At 35.5% G+C, this 15,036-nt stretch overlaps 1 protein-coding gene across 8 annotated transcripts in view; it reads left to right on the top strand.

The window, feature by feature from the left end:
• Window positions 1–15,036, top strand: part of SCLT1 (sodium channel and clathrin linker 1) — a 201,918-nt gene that overhangs the window by 142,516 nt on the left and 44,366 nt on the right. For all 8 annotated transcript variants that reach the window (XM_045880459.2, XM_064585065.1, XM_064585064.1 and 5 more), the window contains one exon: window positions 305–501. In XM_045880459.2, the coding sequence (XP_045736415.1) occupies window positions 305–501 (197 nt within the window). The remainder of the gene's footprint in view (window positions 1–304; window positions 502–15,036) is intronic.

Genomic DNA, 15,036 nt, shown 5'->3' with positions numbered 1-15,036 from the left:
GCAGTTAAGGTGTTGAAGAAAGTGTTGCGAAAAAATTGTAGTCCATCATAATTTTTGTTTCACTAAATTTATATTGTACTATAAATTTATATATATAATTACATATAAATATATAATTAATATAGGATAAGTCTTCATTTGTGATGAAGACATAAACTTAATTTTTATATAGATTACTCATCCAAACATTTCTGTGCCTCAAACAACACAATGAATGATTTCTTTTGTGTATTATCATTGATCAGTATATCTCTTTTATAACAGAAAAGAAAAAGAAGGATACTGTGTTCATTTTATTCCTTAGATCAGTACAATGGAACATGAATTTTCAATAAGGGAACATGGATTTGAAGTTCAACTGAGAGAGCTGGAAGATAGTAATCGAAATTCCACTGTTGAACTGAGGCATCTCTTAGTGACTCAACAGAAGGCGGCCAATAGGTGGAAAGAAGAAAGAAAGAAACTTACTGAAAGTGCAGAAATTAGAATCAGTAATCTAAAGTAAGTCCACTATTAATTGTTTGATACATTTTACAGAATAAATTATTTAACATTTAATGGTCCTTGCCGTAATCTTGTAAAAATCTTGTATTTTTATTAAGCAAATATTATTGAACTGCTGTGAAAAATATTAAGCATTATAAACCGAAACTCATACTATGTATTTTTGTAAATTTTATGCATATTCCACAAAATATAATGATTTTTGTTGGACATAGTTTAGAATCTTAATACTCTTTGCATATAGGCATAGCATAATAATGTTTTATGGTTGGGCAGCAGGATCTGATTGATTTGCAAAGCCTAAAGTATTTGCTCTGTGGCCCTTGGAGAAAAGGTTTGCTGACCCCTGCCCAGAAAGTACTTGAGCTTTTAGGCTGAATACAATGGGATGCTGTGGAAGGCTTTGAGCAAAGTGATATGATCAGGCTTAAATGTTCAACAAATCAGTTTGATTGCAGTTTGAAGAATAGACTGTAGAGGGGCAAGGGTAGAAGGGAGAAGGTAGGCGAGTACTGTATAATAGATAGATAAAATGTAACTTGGATTAGATTTTAAAGGGTTGGAGATCATTAAAAAAAAGTTTGAGCCATGTTAAATATGAGCTGCCTAGAAAACATTTAAATCAGGATATCAGCTAGTCAGCTGAGTCTGTAAGTTTGGAGTTCAGGGAAGAGATTGCAGCAGGAGCTATAAATGTGGGAGTCATTAACATACACGTGATTTTTTAAGTCATGGGATGAGAACATGTAGAAAGGAAGTCTAGATAAATTAAACTAAGGACTGAGTTCCAAAAGTTAAAGTCTGGAGAGATGAAAATTCCACACTGCAAGAGACTGAGAAAGAATATCCAGAGAAGTAAGAATCATGATAGAATGGTTAAAAAAAAAAATTATTTTTCAGAAGGAGTATAAGCAATAATAATAGGTGATATTTACTTACTAGCACATGTTTGTTGTTCTAAACAACTTACATGCACATAATTAATCTTGACAGCAACCCTACAAAGTGGATAACACTATCATTTACATTTTACAGATAAAGAAACTGAAGCTGAGGGAGGTTAAGGAACTTGTTCAAAATCACATAGCTAACAAAATGACCAGTAAAGACAGTATGCTCTTAACCATTGTTTTATAAAATGCTACTGAGTGGTTGAGTAAAGTGAAGACAGAGAATGGACCTTTTAGTTTGGCACCCTCTGATGGTCTTTGTTAACCATGATAAGAGCAGTTTTGGTAGAATGCTGGAATAAAAATGTATTTAGAATGAATTTAAGAGAAGAGAATTTCTGCTTCTAGTTTAATGGTGAGCTAGGTAATTGGAACCTCTACCACAACTAAAAAAATTAGATGAATTATAAAAAGCATCTACTAAGAGCATTGAAGAACTAACAAAAATAATTATTACCAATTTGACCTTATCCCAGGAATGCAAAATTATTAAAACATTAGAAAATAAGTTAATATAATTTATCACATTAAATTTTTAGAAGAGAAAAATCATAAGGTCTCCTCAACAGATACAGAAAAGGCATTTGATAAAATTAGATATCCACTTATATTTCAAAATAACTCTTAGCAAACGAGGAATAGAATTTCTTTAATTTTGTCAAGGTATCTATTCTAAAGAAACATTATTTTTAATGGCAAAAAAAATGTTAGTAATTTTCCTTTGAAGATTGGGAAGATAACAAAGAAGTTCATTATTACCACTTGTATTAATATTTGTATCAGAAGTCCTCATCAGTGCACTGTGGCAAGAAAATGAAATAGAAGGTATACAAACTAGAAAGGAAGAAAGAAAACAGTCATTCTTCACAGACAACATGACTGTATATGTAGTAAGTCCAAAATAATTAATAGATAATAGGCAAATATACAAAAATCAATTGTATTTCTACATATCTGCAACAAATACTTCAAAACAAAACTTTAGTAAAATTTACAGTGCATCAAAAAACATCAGATGCTCAGGAATATAACAACGTGTGAGATTTCTACATGAGAACTATGATAGCAGGAAGATTAAAGAAGGCCTAAGTAAATAGAAGTCAAGTTAATTGATCAGAATACTCAATGTTATGAATTTGTTAACAACCCCCCCCCCACCCAGCCATCTGTAGATTCAGTGTAATCCCAGACAAAATCCTAGCACATGGAGCAGTATCCAAAATATATTAAGTGAAAAAACAAATTTTATACAGTACGTATAGTATTTCTGCCCTTTAAGAGGGGAAAGTGTTCGTGTGTGTGTGTGTGTGTGTGTGTGTGTACACATATATATACAAGCATGCTGTACATACACTACGTTCATATACATATGTGCACATTCTCTTCTTAAAAATAGAGAGGTGACCAAAACAATAATTAAAATGGTTCTCTATGAGGAGGGAGAAAGGAGTAAAGGATGAAGGCTAGACTTCTTTGAATGAACCTTGTCTTATAGATATATAGGCTTGAGTTTGAAACTATATAAATGTTCATATAATTATCTTTTAAATTAAATCAAAATTTTGTAAAAAACTAAAAATCGAAAGTAAAATTAAACAAATGAACTTAATTGTGTAGGAAGCTGATGGCTTAACTACACAAATAAATTATTTCAAGTGACATTAAACACAGTAATTAGACTGTATATCCCCCCCCCCCAAAAAAAAAGACTATATCCCTAGTGAGATAAATCCTAAGGATAAAATAAAATGTAAAAAACCATAAATTGCTTTTAGTAGTTATATCATTAGAAATAATATTGGTGTTATTATTCTGAAACTTATAATTACAAGATAAAGGCATTGAGTAATTATAGAAATGCCTTTAAGAACCAAGATTTTTATAATAAGAGGGAAGAAACTCAAATTAAATAAAACTTGTATTTCTACATTGAAATTGGGAATATTATCATGGGAACTCAAGATGTGTTTTACTCTTAAAAACATGTATTTCCTGGCTCTGTCCACTTAAGGGACCTAAGAGGCAGTGACCAGTATTCAGTTGCAATGAGGTATCCTGAAAGAAACCAGGACTCTAGAGAAATGATTGATTACAGATCTAGGATAGAAAAGTATAATATGAGTCTAGAAACTGTGGAAAGAGCCGAGATGCCCTTCAACAGACAAATGGATAAAGAAGATGTGGTCCATATATACAATGGAATATTACTCAGCCATCAGAAAGGATGAATACCCAATTTTTGCATCAACATGGATGGCACTGGAGGAGATTATGCTAAGTGAAATAAGTCAAGCAGAGAAAGTCAATTATCATATGGTTTCACCTATTTGTGGAACATAAGGAATAGCATGGAGGACACTAGGAGAAGGAAGGGAAAAATGAAGGGGTGGAAATCAGAGGGGGAGACGAACCATGAGAGACTGTGGACTCCGGGAAACAAACTGAGGGTTTTAGAGGGGAGGGGTTGGGGGGATGGGTTAGCCTGGTGATGGATATTAAGGAGGGCATGAATTGCATGGAGCACTGGGTATTACACACAAACAATGAATCATAGAACACTACATCAAAAACTAATGTATGGTGACTAACATTAAAAAAAAGAGAGAGAGAAAAGAAAAGAAACACTTTGAGGTAGCAAAAGGGGAGGAAGGTATCAAGATTATTTGGGTCATGTCAGAAGGACCCAGGAGCCCACTTAAGTAGGCCCCCTCTGGCTGATGTGGGAACAATTTGAACATCAAAGAGTATCTGCAGTAAATTGAAACATGTCAAATATATTAAAAACCCATGACTTCAGAATGATATTAAATAAAGAAAAAAAGCCTTTGGTCACCTTTGGAAGATCCTATGGAACCAGCTCTTTTTGAAAAAAGATAAAGGGAAAAATCAGGCTTTTATTGTACCTTTCCTTTACTCACTATACTTCATGAAATGCTTCTTGGCCTTTCCTACCATAATAGCCCTTACTTCACTGATTGGGGAACCAGCGTAGGGATTTTGCCAGTTAGTTGCTCAATGTGTCTGTTCTGATTATGCATCCCAGAACCAGGGAAATAAACACAGAATAGGATTATAGACACACTAGTTGTGAGACTTAGGCCAAGACTTCACTGATGACCTGATCTGCATAAACCTCTCCTGGTTGGTGGACCACAGTGCTATTTGGGGTCTCTAGGAATTTTTTCAGCAACAGTGTCCAGTAATCTGAAAATGTCTGGATTCCTCCTTCCCCACTGCATGGTCACCCTGCTAACTCCTCACAGATCCCTTAGGGGAAGGCCAGGAGGAAGTATGTATGGGAACCTGCAGCCCCTTTCTTTATTCAAGAGGCTTTGAGTCTGTGAACTGACTCAAGTTTGAGAAATGGTTATATGGCTGTGACACTTTCTTGTAGTGATTCAAGTCAGGTTTGATTCTACTTCTCCAAATCAAATAGATTTGGGTGGGTCTACAAATAGTAGACCACCCATCTATTTCAGTTCTAGGGTCACAGTGATCAAACTTGTAGCAAATCCCAAAGATCTCTGCAGATCAGACTCTCCAGATAACTAACTTCAACTTTGCTGCCCATTCTAGTAATGATGACCACATTTTCTTTGGAGATTTAAGGCTGCTACATCACCCTTGCCATTGAGAATCCTATCATCAACATTGAGTTCAGGAAGCCCAGATCCATGATAGCAGTTGTCATTTCTGTTCCACAGTGAATAATATACAGAGCACTGCAGGGATACTGGAGCAACTCTCATGACTGTATTTCACACAGTCTTCATGGAGAAAATGTCCTCTGGACCCTCCTGAGGGTCAGAGTTGAAGGATGGAAGAGCTGCTTTTACATTAAAAAAAAAAAAAAAAAAAAAAAACCTCACTGTTGTCTTCCAATCTCCCCCAGCCTTTAGTAACTTCCTCTACACTACTGATTCTCAGATGGGGATTACTTCATCCTTCTCCCCTCCCTGGAACATTTGTCTTAAAAATATCCAAAGACATAAGGATGATTCTGGATCTAGTGTACAGAGGCCAGGGGTGCTGCTAAACATCATATAATGCTCAAAACAAAGGGTTTTCCAGCCAAAGATGTCAGAAATGCCAAGTTGACAAACCTTGCTTTATACCATAACAAGGATTTTCTTATATTTCAGTATCATTCAGTATAGGTCACCCTTGAACCCAGATTTTGTTCAACTAACCAAACAAATCAAGATACTTGAGCTAACACACTGAATCCAGAATATCTGCTTTGTGAGCCCACATTGAAAAATTTGGTCTAATTCTAATGTTATTTCTTCTGCTGTAATACAGCACCCTTAGGATCCATTCCCGCATGTACTCCCCAGGTTCTGTCTACGTACAGTTGGCAGAATTGTGTAATGATTTTAGGGTATTCTGCCTCCTCACAGGTCTTGTTTTGTAGGTTAGTCCCTAGAGCCTATCAGACTTGACTCTGGCTATAGATACAGAAGTAGTGAATGAATGAATGAATGAATGAGAGGTAAATCCTGAAGGGAATCACCTGTTCCTTGTAAAACAACTCCCTGAGGGGAGACTGTTCAAACTCCTAAGGCAGAGAATACCTACCTTTCCAAACAGTGTGGAAGGACTGCTTCTATTGGCAAGAGAGGCATGCTAGAATTTAGGGATTCAAGGCCCCAGCTTCATTGGAGTCTGTCTGGACACATGTTCCTATCTCAATTTTCAGGGAAGGAGAGACCTTGCAACGTTGGGAATTCAGTTTTTGTTATAATTTAACCACATACAGGATTAGACTTTGCATTTGATGATCAGAAATCTTGGCTTTGTAACCAGGGGAAATGGGGTTTCTTTTAAGGTAGTCATAACAGCTTTCAGGTCCCTAACCTGGACTTTGAGCTCAGAATTTAAAACTCTGAGTTCTTTATTGTGATCCTCAAAGTTCTCCAGTGTACCTAGAAGTCCCATTATGCTCCTCATTCACTAGTGTTTTATGTCCTTAACTACTTGGTCACTCAAAAACTTATCCTTTATAGGCACTTGATTATATAGGTGATAATTTAAGTAACTATTTTGCCATTGCACAGCATGGATTACCAAGGTACCCTTTACCAGTGGCCTTTAAAGCTAATGAAAGCAGAGAACCAATTCCAGATAATCCAGAACCAGTTAGAGTACTCATTCGTGAGGTTATATTCCTCTGGGACTACTTCTGGACTTGAAACCAATTCCTGTATGTATTCGGGTTTATTCAGGAAAACAGAGCTACTCTGAGTGATATAGAATATGGGATTTATTTTGGCAATTAGGTCTGACACCGTTGTGGGAGCTGGTAGAGAAGTCAATGCAATGCAGTTGTTTCTGCATCTGGTGTTAAGCCTGAAGTCACTATGGGCCAGCTAAGCTAGAAGTCATGAAGAAAAGCTGGATATGAATGAAAGCAACTCTAAGGACAAACTAGAACCCTGTTTTCATTTATCTCTCATCATCTTCAACCACTGTCATAGATGACCTACAGGAAAAGCTGGTGCCATTTACCATGCATCTGCACATGACTCAAGAGGCTGAAAGAGGATATCTGCCAAGAGGCAAAAGATAGAATTGCTGTGGATCCGAGTAGTGCTCCACACCAATATAGTGACCTAACATATCAGCAACAGTGTGTATGAGTTGCTGCAATGCCAACTGCCCTGCCAGCCTTCCGAGCCTGCTGCACAAATTTCTTTTATGGTCAACACCAACCCAGGACCAGGCAGGGAAGGGAATGCTGGGAAATGTAGTACTAGCTTAGCTAAGTTGATATAGTCCAAAGCTGCCACCATGTATTTGTCATAACTTAATTAGTGATGTTGAGCAGTTCACAATGTTTACATAAGGAAATAGGAAACCATATAATATAAAGTAGACTTAAATGAACATCAGTCTAAAGATTATATTTATGATAGCTATAACTTGTTGAATATATACTATTTGCCACTTAACAAACTCGTGTAATGATCACAAAAACTTTATGAAGTAAATGCTATAATATTCTCTGTATTAGGATTCTCCAGAGAAACAGAACTAACAGGATGTGTGTGTATGTGTGTAAGTGTAAAAAGGTTTACTTTAAGGAATTAGCTCATGTGCTTGTGGAGTTTAGCAAGTTTAAAGTTTTTCTGAGGGAGAAAACTGACAAGCTAGAGACCCAGGAAGGAGTTGCAGTTTGAGTCCAAAGACATTCAGGCTGGAGACCTGAAGAGCCATTGTTACTGTTCAAGTTTAAAGGCCGTCTCTTGCAGAATTACCTCTTGCTTGGGAGAATTAAGCTTTTTGTTCTGTTAGGCCATCAACTAATTATATGAGGTCCACCCACATTATGGGAGGCATTTTGCTTTACTCAGAGTCCAGTGATTTATATGTAAATCTCACCTAAAACATTCTCACAGAAACATCCAGAGTAATGCTTGATTAAACATCTGGGTACCATGGCCCAGACAAGTTGACACATAAAATTAACCATCACACTCTCCATTTTACACAGGAGGAAACTCTAGACTTTAAAAAATTTATAAAGATCCATAATCCATTATCTGCAATTTTAGATTTGAAAAAACTCTGACAATAGAATTTTCCTAAGTTAGCTGCCTACACTTTGGTGGCAAAACCTGACTTGAACTGACAGGAGGCTATTTATGGTATAGGTATATCTATGTGTGCACACATACCCATATACACATATATACACATCCACACAAACATTTCATTTATTGTGCCTATTCGTATGTTTTACTGAGAAATATGTCTGACTATTGTAATCTCTATCCTACTCTAAACCTCTAAAATATTTTTCTTGGATGTCTTAGGCTTTGCTATATTGTATATGTAACTTGCACACACCAGCCAAGTACTCCCAGTAGGTTATTGATAGTGAATGTGTTTTATTTTGGTTTGTATTCTCTGAAGTATCAACAAAGTACTTTGCCAAAAGGACACACATAGAATGTAGAATGTAATTGCCTAGAGTCTGTCAAAATAGTTTTAACACAACCCTATCGATTGCTTTCATCTGGGCTAGAAAGCTTGTTAAGGCCTTTTACAACTTGTGACTTTAGGAATAGTACGTGATTTTTTGAAAAATAATTCACCCAAGTTATATACTCATTTTATTATAGAGGAACTTTTACCTGAGTCCCTGGAGTTGTCCCATTATTACATAGCGTCTGTGAGTTGTAACATCATCCATATTGTTTGGTAGGATATTTTGTTAGTTCAGGAAGATCAAAGAACATCTTCAAAAATTATAGATATCTTAGACTTTAAGTTTTATAGATCTTAGATTCTGTACATTCATATTTTAGTATATAGGATTAAATATTTTTGACCAATAAACACCTTAATTTATGCAACAAATGTCCTATAAATCGAATTCTTATATATGAAATCATCTTAAATGCTCTGAATCATGCTTTTAAAATAACCTGTAAAGTAAGTGCTCTGGGAAGGAAAATTTGTATAGTTATTTTTGATTATAGACAAATCAGTGATTCTCACAAATTATTTTTCCTCCAAAACATAAGCTGAGGCAGAGCACAAAATAGAGATGTCCCCACATGTAGTATACACAAAAGATTAAAACAGAGTAAAGATGAAAAGAAAAAAAGCAGGTGGGGCGCCTGGGTGGCTCAGTTGGTTAAGCGACTGCCTTCGGCTCAGGTCATGATCCTGGAGTCCCGGAATCGAGTTCCGCATCGGGCTCCCTGCTTGGCGGGGAGTCTGCTTCTCCCTCTGACCCTCCTCCCTCTCATGCTCTCTGTCTCTCATTCTCTCTGTCTCAAATAAATAAATAAAATCTTAAAAAAAAAAAAGAAAGAAAGAAAGAAAAAAAGCAGGAAGGGAAAAATGAAGGGGGAAAAATCAGAGGAGGAGACGAACCATGAGAGACTAAGGACTCTGAGAAACAAACTGAGAGTTCTAGAGGGGAGGGGGGTGGGGGGATGGGTTAGCCTGGTGATGGGTATTAAAGAGGGCATGTACTGCATGGAGCACTGGGTGTTATATGCAAACAATGAATAATGGAACACTACATCAAAAACTAATGATGTAATGTATGGTGATTAACATAATAAAAGAAACAAAAAACAAAACAAAACAAAAAGATGAAAAAAAAGAGTAGACTTGAATCACCTTAGAGGAAGATGGAGAACACACTGGTGACATTAAACCAGATGGGCTATAATCATAAAAAGAAATTGAGTGAAATATTTTTTTAGTGAAAATGTGCAGAATGAATCTGAAAACATGAAACTTTGGTAGCTGTGGTGTGGGGGTTTTTTTGCAGCTGTCAATTAGCATTTTATTTTTTTAAGTTTTTATTCTAATTCCTGTTCGTTAACATACAGCATTATATTAGTTTCAGGTGTACAATATAGTGATTTAGCAATTCCATACAGCATCCGGGTGCTCATCATGACAAGTGCACTCCTTAATCCCCATCACCTATTTAACCCAATGCCCCACTCCCCTCCCCTCTGATAGCTATTAGTTTATTCTCTATAATTAGGGGTCCGTTTCTTGGTTTGTCTCTCTTTTTTCCCTTTGCTCATTTGTTTGTTTCTTAAATTCCACATATGAGTGAAATCATATGGTATTTGTTTTTCTGTGACTAACTTATTTCACTTAGCATAATTCTCTCTAGCTCCATCCATGTCATTGCAAATGTCAAGATTTCATTCTTTTTTATGGCTAATATTCCATTGTATATGTATATGTACACATACATACCACATCTTCTTTATCCATTCATCAACTGATGGACACTTGAGCTGCTTCCATATCTTGGCTATTGTAAATAATGCTACTATAAACATCGGGGTGCATGTATCCCTTTGAATTAGTGGTTTTGTATTCTTTGGGGAAAAACCCAGTAGTACAATTGATAGATTGTAGGGTAGTTCTACTTTTTACTTCTTGAGGAATCTCCATACTGTTTTCCAGGGCGACTACATTAGTCTACTTTCCCACCAGCAATGCATGAGTGTTCTTTATTCTCCACATCCTCATCAACACCAGCTGTTCTTGTGTTGTTGATTTTAGCCATTCTGACAGGTGTGAAGGGTAGCTGTGGTTATTTGATATAGTCACTCAGTTCCTTTAATACCTACTGATAATATTAACAAGGTGATACTGGATTGGAAAGTCATCCATCTTTAGGTAAAACTCTTCCCAATGAGCTAATTCAGGATAACAAAAGGCTTCTTTGATTATTCAAAACATAGTTTTCAAATATTTCAAACATAATAGATTTTAGTAATAAACATTGATCTGGCGTGAGAGTTGAAGGTGGGGAATACCCCGCAGAAAAAAGAGATCCAGTGCTCAGCAGTGAATAACAATTTTGGAGGAATATATTTGCTGGAACATAAAGATATTGGTAACCAAAAATTAATAGTAAATGACATCTTTAATGATTCCTAGTTTATAAATTCTATAATAGCAAATGTTTATATAATGAAATATATCCACTTTTTTTTAAGATGCAACAAATCTTGACACTAAAAAATAATGAATACAGATATCTAAGAAAGAAATACCACAGAAGAGAGTTCTTGTTTAATCATGTTATGGAATACTATTTCCACAGAGTTGATTTTCACTTGATCTCTGTTCAAGAGTTTCATTATCCACTTCACTGCTGAATTACTAATTTCTTTCTCCTAAAGCTTTCATTGTGGCCCATTTGGAGGGAAAAAAAGGAAAGAAAGAAACCAGGCAAAAATAAACCATAGCTTTAAGATTGTACATATAGCTGCTGCAAGAATGCTCATACCAGCATTTTTCCTAATTGTCCCAAATGCAAATGCAAATGCCCATTAGCAGCACACTGGATAATGGGACTCATTTTTATTACTCTGTATTATCCTGATACACTTAGACATTCCTTTTTCTAGCATATTCCTAAAACTAGAATTTTTGAGTCATAGGCATGCATATTTTCAACCTTTGTAGAAAATGCCTCACTCTTTCCCAAAATAATTGTAGCTGTTTACATTCTTGCAAGTAGTAGAGTATCTGAGAATTTCTGATAATCCTCATCTTCACTCAGTGAATGAAGTCAGATGTATTAAATTGTGCTAGTCTAACGACTACTGGTTTCTCATTGTAGTTTTAACTTGCAACTCATATTTCTGCCAAAGTTGAGCATCTTTAAATGTTTATTGGCCTTGTGAACTTTTATTTTGTGAAGTGTTTCTTCAGGCCTTTTAACCATTTCTCTGTTGAGTTGTTTACCTTTTTTTCAGGTGTTGCAAATATCTTCTCCCATTCTGTGGCTTATCATTTCTCTCCTCTCTTGCTCCTCTATTTTGATAAACTGAAGTTCTTAATTTTAATGGAGCCATGTTTATCTCTTTGGTTTTATGATGACTGCTTTGTATGTCTTATTTGAAGAACTCCCTTTCTGTCCTGACCTCTAAAGATATTTTCTTTCAGCTTAACTGCCAAAAGCTTTATAGTTTTACCTTCTACATTTAAGTCTTTATTTAATCCAGAATTGATTTTGTGTTACAGGGTAAGGTAGAAGTCTATTTTTTCCAAGTGGTAGCCATTCATCCCTACAACCTTTAATGACAAAATTGTCATTTCCTCACTACTTTGTAGTATCCCCTTTGTCACAATTTGTGTCCAAATGTGTATGTGTCTGTTTCTGAGCTTTCTTATGTTTCACTTGTTTGTCAGCCTATCCTGTGTCAGTACCATACTGCTGTGTTCATTATAGCTTTAGAAGACACTTTTGAAAACAAATACAAGGTTAGAAAAGTGACTTGATATCTGATAGAACCACTCCTGTTATTCAGTTTTTTAAAAATACCTGTTGTTACCCATGGACATTTCCATATTCATATAAATTCATATTCATAAAATTGTGTTCTTAAGTTCCATAAAGAAACATGATGAAATTTTGATTGGGATTACATTGAATCTATAAGTAAATTTGAAGCAAGTGAACATAATTTAAAATTTTAAAGATTCCAATCTTTTGGACATGAATCTCTCCATTTTGTTTACATCTTTTTAAACACTACTCAATAAAGTTTATTAATTTCTTTGTACAAGTCTTACACATCTTTGTTAGATTTAGTTGGTATTTTTAATAATCAATATTTTTATGATATTATAAATATCTCTGATTTTATTTTCTGACCTTTGCTTGTATAAAGAAATGGAAATGCTTTTTGATTCTGATTTTTTTAACCACTAACCTTGCTCAGTACAAAAAGCTGTAGATTCTTTTGGATTTTTCCTTTCGGCAGCTTTATTGTGGTATTTGCATACCATATAACTCACTCTGTTAAGCATATAATTCACTGATTTATAGTAATTTTACAGAGTTGTGCAAGCATCACTTCAGTTAGGTTTCAGCACATTTCCATCAAACCACAAAATCCCCCATGCCTATTTGCAGGCAGTACCAACGTCCTGTTTCTGGCAATCAATAATCTACTTGCTGACTCTGTAGATTTGCCTGTTCTGGACATTTCCTATACATGGAATCACACATTATGTGTTCTTTTGCATCTGGATTCCTTCTCTTAGTATAATGTTTTTGAGATTCATCCATATTGCATCATAGATCAGTATTGAGTATATTTTTATTGAGGAGTCAGTAGAATGGATATATACCACATTTTGTTTATCCACTCACCAATTGATGGACCTTTGAAATAATTCCACTTTTTCTTTTAATTGTGGTAAAATATACATATAACATTTACCATCTTAGCCATTTCTAAGTATACATTTCAGTGGTATTAAGTATATTCACTTTGTCATGTTACCATCACAACCCATCCTTCTCTGGAACTTCTTTTCATCTTAAAAATTGGAAACTCCATACCTGTTAAACTAAACAACCCTAGTGCCCTCTTCCCCCTCCCCAGCACCTGGAAACCACCACTTCACCTCTGTCTCCATGACCTTGGCTACTCTAAGTACCTCATATAGGTGGAACCACATGGTAATTGTCCCCGGTGACTGCCCTATTTCACACAAACACAAAGTCCCCAAGGCTCATCCAAGTTCGAGTGTGTGCCAGAATCTCCTTCTGTTTTAAGGCTGATAAGAAGGGACTTACTTTTTGTTTTCTGTATACTTCGCAGCTTTTTTGTCTCTCATTTTTTGCATTACTGTCTTTTTTATGTTTAGTTGATTTTCTTTAATGAAACCTTTGAGTTTCTTTCTCATTTCTTTTTGTGTATATTTTATAGCTGTTTTCTTTGTGATTACCATGGGGATTACATGTAACATTCTAAAGTTATAACACTCTAATTTGGATTTATGCCAGTTTAACTTTAGTAACATACAAAAATTCTGATCCTTTATAGCTCTATCCCCACTCCTTTCATTGTTGATATCACAAAATTATGCCTTTATGCATTGTGTCCAGAAACATAAACAATTTTTCAAAATACATTAGTCTCCTACATTATACAGGAAACAAAATATAACTCTACTTTTTTATTGTTTGCCTGATTTAAGAGGCTAATACTTTTTTATTTATTTTTTTTTTTAAGATTTTATTTATTTATTTGAGAGAGAGAGAGAATGAGAGACAGAGAGCATGAGAGGGAGGAGGGTCAGAGGAAGAAGCAGACTCCCTGCCGAGCAGGGAGTCCGATGCGGGACTCGATCCCAGGACTCCAGGATCATGACCTGAGCCGAAGGCAGTCGCTTAACCAACTGAGCCACCCAGGCGCCCCAAGAGGCTAATACTTTTTAAAAAAGCAATTAGTCTAAAAGCCAGTATTATTACAACTTTGGTTCATAACTGCACATTTTGTTTTCTATAATTTAAGAAATTAATGCATGTGTTGGATTTTGTTTATATATAATTATATCATCTCTGAATATACCAGTTTTATTTATTTCCAGTCATCATATATTTTATTTCCTTTTCTCACCTATTACACCAATGAGACCTCCAGTATAGTGCGGAATCAAAGGACAAGGACTCTTGTCCTTTTTTTCAATCTCAGCAGGAAAGCTTTCAATCTTCATCTTTGTGTATGATGTTTTCCATGTTGGGGGATAACTTCTGTTAGATTCAGGAAGTTTCCTTCTTATTTTACTTAGTTTTTATCGTAAATATTGAATTTAAAAGCTTTTCCTGTATTATTGAGGTAATCATTTTATTTTTTCTTTTTAATCTGCTAGTGGGATAAATTTTATAGATCAATTTTGCTAGTGTACCAAGTTTGCATTCCTATAATAAAACCAACACAGTTGGAATGCATTCTCCTTATGTATTGCTGGATTTGGCTTGCTAGTATTTTGTTTACTATTTTTTCATCTATGTTCATTAGAGAGATTGACCTTGAAACTTTCCATTCTTGAACTTTCTTTTTTTTTTTTTTAAAGATTTTATTTATTTGACAGAGAGAGAGAGAGAGCACAAGTAGGCAGAGTGGCAGGCAGATGGAGAGGGAGAAACAGGCTCTCCCCTGAGCAGGGAGCCCGATGTGGGGCTCGATCCCAAGACCCCAGGATCATGACCTGAGCCAAAGGCAGCCGCTTAACAGACTGAACCAGACTAGGCGCCCCTCATTCTTGAACTTTCATTGTTAAGTTGTAGTAT

The sequence above is a fragment of the Mirounga angustirostris genome, unplaced genomic scaffold (assembly GCF_029215605.1).
Source record: "Mirounga angustirostris isolate CCGP_5_RB_7025 unplaced genomic scaffold, mMirAng1.0.hap1 SCAF_2, whole genome shotgun sequence".
Classification (NCBI taxonomy): Eukaryota; Metazoa; Chordata; class Mammalia; order Carnivora; family Phocidae; genus Mirounga; species Mirounga angustirostris.
Note: the sequence above shows the minus strand (reverse complement) of the source record. Positions and strands in the feature narration are given on the sequence as shown.